At 39.3% G+C, this 8509-nt stretch overlaps 1 protein-coding gene across 1 annotated transcript in view; it reads right to left on the bottom strand.

Annotated features, from left to right (window-relative positions):
- Window positions 1–3416: 3416 nt before the first annotated feature.
- The window catches only part of LOC103680336 (olfactory receptor 2W3), a 33122-nt gene continuing 28029 nt past the window's right edge, over window positions 3417–8509 (bottom strand). Inside the window, exon 2 of the mRNA XM_040622683.1 lies at window positions 3417–4372. Within this exon, the coding sequence (XP_040478617.1) occupies window positions 3417–4361 (945 nt within the window). The 5' untranslated portion in view covers window positions 4362–4372. The remainder of the gene's footprint in view (window positions 4373–8509) is intronic.

The following is an 8509-nucleotide window of genomic DNA, read 5'->3' as shown; positions in this document are numbered from 1 at the left end:
GAAACTGCAATTAGATTAAGTATTAAGCCTTGGTTTGATGACATGCACTTAGCCCAAGTGACTCCATTTGAAGCCTGTTGTTTCCTTTTAACTGAGTTGGCCTGGCATTTGGGGATTGGCTGGTGTTTCCGGTCAAGTGGAGTATTTATAGGAATATTCAAGTTGGGTTTGCTAACACGGCACCTTGGGCAAGAATAGCTCCATCTTGGGCCTAGAAATTTATTTCAACACACGGATTGTCACCTAGAAAAGGAAGGGGCCTATAGACTTAAGGATATATTGAATTAAAGAAGAGGAGCAGGGGACATACCTGAGTCATTTAGAGAAGGTCTGTTCTCTACCATTAGTCTTCTCCTGGGGCACAGGAGAAAGAATGGAGAAATTTCTTTAGTGTAACTGTTTTCTAGGAGCACAGGGCTCAGATAAAATCAACTTCATTCTGGCATAAATCCAGGAACTTGAGTGTTTTACACAATTCCACAACTACCTTTATGGGTGACTCTGTCACAAGATAATTGAATGCGTTAAAGACAAGACAATGATTCCCAAATGGAGTTACTTATATTAAACCCATATCACCAAACTGAGATTTAATTACAGTTTCAGTCCTCCCAGAAATGGAATCTTACACTGGCCAATCAGAAATTGCCTGGTCAGCATTTTTAGAAGGTCTGCTTGAGAAACCTCTGCCATCTACTATAAGGAAAGCCACCTTGCAATAATCAGTTCACTTTTGCCTAGTACGACCTCCCTGTTCCTGCTCCCTTCTGCCTATAAAAACATTTCATTTTGTAGAGCTCTTTGGGGGCTCCTTTCCATCTGTTAGATTGAATGCTGCCCAATTTATGAATTGCTGAATAAAGCAATAAGATCTCTATAATTTACTCAATTGGATTTTGCTCTTAACAGACAAAACAACAAAACTACTCACCACAGTGCACAGGACTCCTTTTATTTGTTAGAGTTATGCAAACCTTCTTTGTTCTCTCTGGGACACTTTTCCAGAGATAGAGACACGGGCAACCTCAGAGCCATGTGACTATACCTCAGGTCTACTCAGGGCATCCAGCAAGTCCTTTTCAAGATGAAGATGGGTTTGAAGAAGCCCTGGGAGCACTGCCCAATAGGTTGCTTATTAAGGAGGTGTTGTGGAGTTCTATAACTCTTTGGAGGAAACCCTGTCATACAGGTAACTCTCATCAATCCACTGACATCACTACTTTAAAATAGCAGTTTCGAATATTCATATCAGGGTCACCTTGAAGTGTGGTATGCCTTCTTTCAAGAGGCCCTGGATTGTCTACAATTAAATGATCTCATTGTGGCTGGTGCCACTCGAGATAAGGTGAGGTGAGGGAATAGGAGGTTAGAAAGGGAAGTTGGGAGTAGAGGGCCATTGTGAAAGAGGATAGACTATGAAGCTTAGTCACTGAGAATAGAAGTAATGACATCCCTTAGCCAGGTTCTTTTCCTCATTCCCTCTGCACCTTATCCCCCCTTGGTTATGCATCCCATTTCAGCTTATTCTAGAAGTTGTCTGCCCTCCAAATACTTGCAAAGAGAGCCGAGGGTAATCTATATGTTAAGTTTTTAAAGTGTGGTCTGAGGACCAGCTGTGAACTAGGGCATCCCCTGGGAGGTTTGCAAAAATGCAGAGTCTCAGCCCCTCCTAAGACCTGCTGGGTCAGAATCTGCATGTTAGCAAGATCACAGATCATTCATTTGCACATTAAGCGGAAGAAGCCCTTGATGGGGTTTAGGACACACTACCTCAAATGTGGCACTTTGGTGTACTGAATATTTTGAGATGAAGGAATTTGTGAAATGTGCAGGAAGGACTTTTTTAAAAAGATTTTATTTATTTATTTATTTGACAGAGAGAGACGGCGAGAGAGGGAACAGAAGCAAGGGGAGTGTGAGAGGGAGAAGCAGGCTTCCCGCTGAGCAGGGAGCCTGATGTGGTGCTCCATCCCAGGACCCTGGGTTCATGACCTGAGCCGAAGGCAGACGCTTAACGGCAGAGCCACCCAGGTGCCCCATGGAAGGACTTTCTGATCTTCTCCCTGAAGCAAGTCATAAGATCCTCATGTGGGATCGCTCCCTATTCCTAGAGGACAGGAACATCATTATTCCCAAGATGGAGGGACTCTGAGAGGAATCTGAAGACACGGGCCTTGCTAGGTTTCCCCCAGTTTATTACATTTTGCTTATACCCCCACTTATCCTATCATCTTTCTCCATCACTATCCACTTTTCATCAAATCTAGCATAACAATCATTCTTCAGGGTTTTTATCTCCTTATGAAATCTCCCATGACATGTAAACTTATATTAAACAAATTTGTATGCTGTTCTCTAATTAATATATCTTTAATTTTCAGACCCAGTCAGGACATGAAAAGGGTCCAGGAAAACCTTTTTCTCCCCTACACTCTGTGCTGTATTATGCAAGGAATGACAGTAAGTCCTGCTCCTTAGACCTAAAGGGTTTTAACACTACTTAAATGCTTAAGGATTTTTGCTCTTTAAGAATTAATGTAGCAGTGGAAACAGCAGGAATTGAGAGTCAACAAAACTTGGAGTAAATTTCTAGTTCATTTCTTCATGAGCAAGTGATTTAACGCGAAGCTTCAAGTACCACGTAAGTATAACAAAGACAATGAAAATCATTCTGATTTCTGACAAACCCAGAGAGGATTAGATGGTTTAAGAGCAACTGACTCACAGCAGGAACTTAATAAACGTCAGGTTTTTCTCACTAATGATATGAAAACATACCTGAAAAATAATGATGCATTAAGACTAAAATGACCCATATGTCATTTTTTATAGGCTACCTTCTTATTTTGCCTACAATTTAAGCCAGACTTGGGGGAAATGCTAAAGGTTAGGGACAAAGGATAGGAAAAAACAAACACGACTTGATGAAAGGCTTTCGATGAGTATTTGAAAACAACAACAAAAACAACAACAAACAACACAATGTGTTAAAATAGCCCATGTTTGATGGCTGTCAGCCAAGAGAAGTTATCAGTTCATGATCATTCTGACTAAAAGACCCAGAAAGCTGTTAACAAATTAAAAACAAACCACAACAAAGGCAAAATTCTGATTAAGAAAAGTAGTTTCCTATTTGGCACTCTGGTATAAATTGTGAAAAATCTTTATAACTATTCCTCACACTTTGTTCTTCAGACCTGTATTATTGATCATTTGAGTGTTTTTGAATGCTATGTGTTGAGCAGTGCACTCATTAAAACATAATTTGGAACTGAAACAGATATAGAAGTCTAGGGAAAGTTATGTCGGTTTGAAAGGACAGGTTAAGAGCAGGTCTGATCCAACAGTTCCAAATGCCATCACTGGCTTCTGAAGGAGTTGACAACCAGATGGAAATGCTTGTCTCTCATTCACTTCTAATCCTTTCCCACCTCTCTGTTACCCAGCAGCAGCCTCCTCAGGGCCCCCTTCACCTCCTTGTTTCTGAGGGTGTAGATCAGGGGGTTCAGGAGTGGTGTGACAATGTTGTAGAAGAGGGTGAGGAACTTGCCCTGGTCCTGGGAAGAGCTGTTTCCAGGTTGCATGTACATGTAGATGATGTTTCCATAGAAAAGGGAGACGACTGTGAGATGGGAGCCACAGGTGTTGAAGGCTTTGTGCCTTCCTGAGGATGACTGAATGTGTAATACGGCCCTTACAATGTAGCCATAGGACACCAAGATGAACACCAGAGGTGACAGCACAATGCCCACTGCCAGGACGAAGACGGTGACCTCGATGGCAGCTGTGTTGACACAGGCCATTCGGATCAGGGCAGGCATTTCACACAGGAAGTGGTCCACACTGTGGTGCCCACAGCGGGGTAAATGCAGGGTTACTGGGGACATGGCCAAGGAGTTGGCCACCCCACAGCCCCAGGCCACTGACACCAAGCCTTTGCAGAGGCATGGATTCATGATCACCCTATAGTGGAGGGGCTTGCAGACTGCAACAAACCGGTCATATGCCATGACAGCCAGGAGCAGGCACTCCACACCACCCAGACCCAGAAATAGGAAGAGCTGGATGGCACAGCCTATGTAGCTGATGGTCTTGTCACTTCCATTCAGGTTATAGAGCAGCTGAGGGATGGAGCTGGTGGTGAAACTGAGGTCCAGGAAGGATAGGTGGGTGAGGAAGAAGTACATGGGAGTGTGGAGGTGGGGGTCCAGCCGGGACACCAGGATGATGGTAGTGTTGCCCACAAGGGTCAGGAGATATGCAACCAAGATGACCACAAAGAGGATCCTTTCCAGATGGGGGCGGTCAGAAAACCCCAAAAGGATGAAATTTCCCTGGGTGCTCTCATTGGTCCCATCCATCTCTACTGTACCTGAAGAGGAATATAGATACTAATAATAGTAGTTATCAACTATAATGGAACACTTATAATGACCCAAACATTCCTTTATGCATTTTACACTTAGTCATTTAACCCCCAACAACAGTGATATGGAGTTGGCATTCCTTTTATCTGTGATTTACAGAAGAGGAAACAGACAGATGCGTGTTAAGCAAATTATCATATTCTAGAAAGGAGCACAGTTGATTTTGAATCCAGGAAATGGAATTTAGAATCTTCATCCTTTACTGCTGGAACAGATTCTAATTCCAATGACAAAAAACGAAATGCTGCTATGGCCCAACCATTGATTCCTCTCAAGAGCCAACTTCCTAAGCTCCTGCTCAAACCTCAAAGGCCCCAAATGGAGCTCCAGAATAACCAATTAGTAGTATTTAGAAAATATTCATTATATGTAGAATACTTTCTCCGCTCTTTATCCAAAGGATAAACCTCATTCTTTTTATTGTTCTTGCGATGATTTTGGAGTACTTGAGTAAATAAATAATGTATGAGACAGAATATTACTAAAGCAACATACACATAAAATTACCCCTCCACACTTCTTTCTTTCTCTCAATTGAGGATGGTATTCAAGAAATGAGTATTTGGGGTGCCTGAGTGGCTCAGTCAGTTAAGTTTCTGCTTTCAGCTCAGGTCATGATCCTGGGGTGCTGGAATCAAGCCCTGTGTGGGCTTCCTGCTCAGCAGGGTGCCGAATTCTCCCTTTCCCTCTGCCCCTCCTCCCCATGCTCTCTCTCATGCACTTTCTCTCCATCTCTCAAATAAATAAAATCTTTAAAAAGAAAAAAATAAGAGTATTTTTTTCTTTCAAAGCATTATATATATAAATAATGAATCATGAAACATTACATCAAAAACTAAGGATATACTGTATGGTGACTAACATAACAATAAAAAATTATTATAAAAAGCATTATATAGTGTTTGAGGAAGAAATAGCACATTATCCAACAGATAATAAAGCTTTAAGGTGATAATTCACATACATGTGCAGAAACATCTATCAAATTTGAATTCCAAATGATCACAATCAAAGGACTATAAACCACAGCTCTCACATATCAATGCAGAGGAAGAGATGTAAAATATCTTGGTCTACAGCTCCAATTTCCCTTGTTACAATCCCTTAGCCAACAAGAGACAATTTTGCGATCTTGGAAAGTTCCTTCACCTTCTTCATAGCTTTCTCATCTAAAATGGTAATAATCAAACTACCTTATTTATTTTGTAGGTAAGTTTTGGGATTTTTTAATATGAAAGAAAGTTGGTAAATGTGAAAGTCTATATGTATGTTACATAAAGGTTATGTCTCATATGAACAGGGAATGGCAAAACAAGCCCATGGGACTGGACAAGGAAATTCTGAAGAAAAAAAATATTCTAGTGAGAAGAAACTACCTGTAATGTACATCCAGACATACTTTGGAAAGATAATAAATAGGATCATTGACAAGGAATTTGAGTGGGGTCACTGTGGGTCTCTAATTCACTCCTTTCACAAAAACAAATTCAAATCAAACGCAACTACTATATAAGAAATAATGACAGTTGTTCTCTCTTTTTTTCCCCCTGATTATCTTGGATTTAGTTAGGTTTCATAAAACAAGTTGCAATTCTCAAAAGCTGTGAGGCAAAATACAAATAAATCTGATTGCATATTTTTAAAAAATCTGTAAGAGCTACTACTAACAAAACCTAATGAATGATAATACTACAGCAACTCAACATGACAATTGGCAGACAACCTTGTTTACTATTTTTTTTTGAGAAATTGGAGCAAAAACATGTAATGAGAAATAGGTAATGACTTGAAGAAAACTGTGATATAAAAACATTAAAATCATTCTCACTGATGATTAAGGATTTAAAATATAGTGTTATTTACTTTTTAGATAGGTAAGTATTTAAAGATGTGGTACATACAGAGCTAGGAAATATGAGAAATAAACGCAATAAGTTTTGATAGGAATTAAATGGGAATAATATCTTTCGAAGGATAAAGATCATTAATTAAGAGTATACATTTATCTTGACATTGTACATGTCATTTTAACAATGGAAACACCTATCTTCTATAGAATTAAAAATTACATTTTTTGACTCATTAATGTGTATCTAAGAAACTATCCAGTGTTTATTAACCCATATTATGTAAATAAAAATCAAGAATCTTCATTGTAGCATTGGATGAATGGATAATATTCAGAAAAAAATATATATGCTTAAAGTTGGAAATAAGTATATGTACATGACTTCATCTGCATTTTTTTCAAAAGCCATAACAATTTCAAACAAGTAGACAGTGAAATATAATGCATAATGAGATTATATGTAGCTTGATACCAATTTTTTGGTCACAAACTCTCTATGAATTAAATATTTCTTTGGGGCTCCTGGGTGGCTCAGTAGGTTAAGCTTCTGACTCTTGGTTTTGGCTCAGGTCATTATCTCAGGGTCCTAGAATCCAGCCCCACAGCAGGGCTCCCTGTTCAGTGGGGAGTCTGCTTCCCTAGTCTATCTCTCCCTCTGCCCCTCCCTCCATTCATGCACTCTCTCTCTTTCTCTAAATTAAGTAAATAAATCTTAAAAAATACTGTTCTAAGTATTATATTTATATTAAAATAGAAACTATATCTGGAAGTATACACAGAACTGTTAAAAAGACTTACTTCTAGAGAGTGTGATGGATTTTAAAGACTTTAATTTGTATATGAGCCCTTCTTTATTAAGTAATAATCAATAATCATCTATTATGTTGCTCATGGATCAGAAGAATTAACATAGTTAAAATGCCTATGCTACCCAGAGCAATCTACACTTTCAGTGCCATCCCGATCAAAATACCAATGACATTTTTCAAAGAACTGGAACAAACAGAGCTTAAATTTGTGTGGAACCAGAAAAGGAACCGAATCACCAAGTAATTGTTGAAAAGGAAAAACAAAGCTGGGGGCATCACTTTGCCAGATTTCAAGCTATACTACAAAGCTGTGATCACAAAGACAGCATAGTACTGGCACAAAAACAGACACATAGAGCAATGGAACAGAATAGAGAACCCAGAAATGGATCCTCAGCTCTTTGGACAACTAATCATTGACAAAGCAGGAAAAAATATCCAGTGGAACAAAGACAGTCTCTTCTATAAATGGTACTGGGAAAATTGGACAGCTACATGCAAAAGAATGAAACTTGACCACTCTCTCACACCATACACAAAGATAAACTCCAAATGGATGAAAGACCGCGATGAGAGACAGGAATCCATCAAAATCCTAGAGGAAAACATAGGCAGCAAACTCCTTGACATCAGCCACAGCAACATTTTTCATGACACATTTTCAAAGCCAAGAGAAACAAAAGAAAAAATGAACTTCTGGTACTTCATCAAGATAAAATCTTCTGCGCGGCCAAGGAAACAGTCAAAAAAACTAAGAGGCAGCCCATGGAATGGGAGAAGATGTTTGCAAATGACGCTACAGATAAAAGATTAGTATCCAAGATCTACAAAGAACTTCTCAAACTCAATACACAAGAAACAAATAATCCAATTGAAAAATGGGCAGAAGATATGAACAGACACTTTTCTAATAAAGACATACAAATGGATAACAGACACAAGAAAAAATGTTCAAAATCATTAGCCATTGGGGAAATTTAAATCAAAAACACATTGAGATACTACCTTACGCCAGTTAGAAAGACAAAAATTGACAAGGCAGGAAACAACAATTGTTGGAGAGGATGTGGAGATAGGGGCTCCCTCTTACATTGTTGGTGGGAATGCAAGTTGGTACATCCACTCTGGAAAACAGCGTGGAGGTCCCTTAAAAAGTTAAAAATTGAGCTACCCTATGATCCAGCAATTGTACTACTGGGTATTTACCCCAAAGATACAGATGCAGTGAAGACAAGGTCCTTATGCACCCCAATGTTCATAGCAGCATTGTCCACAATAGCTAAATTGTGGAAGGAGCCAAGGTGCCCTTCAACAGATAAGAAGATGTGGTCCATGTATACAATAGAATATTACTCAGCCATCAAAAAGAATGATTTCTCAACATTTGCTGCAACATGGACGGGACTGGAGGAGATAATGCTAAG

The sequence above is a fragment of the Ursus maritimus genome, unplaced genomic scaffold (genome assembly GCF_017311325.1).
Source record: "Ursus maritimus isolate PB19 unplaced genomic scaffold, ASM1731132v1 scaffold_5, whole genome shotgun sequence".
Lineage (NCBI taxonomy): Eukaryota > Metazoa > Chordata > Mammalia > Carnivora > Ursidae > Ursus > Ursus maritimus.
The sequence above is the reverse complement of the archived record's forward strand: the minus strand, read 5'-3'. Positions and strand labels throughout refer to the sequence as shown.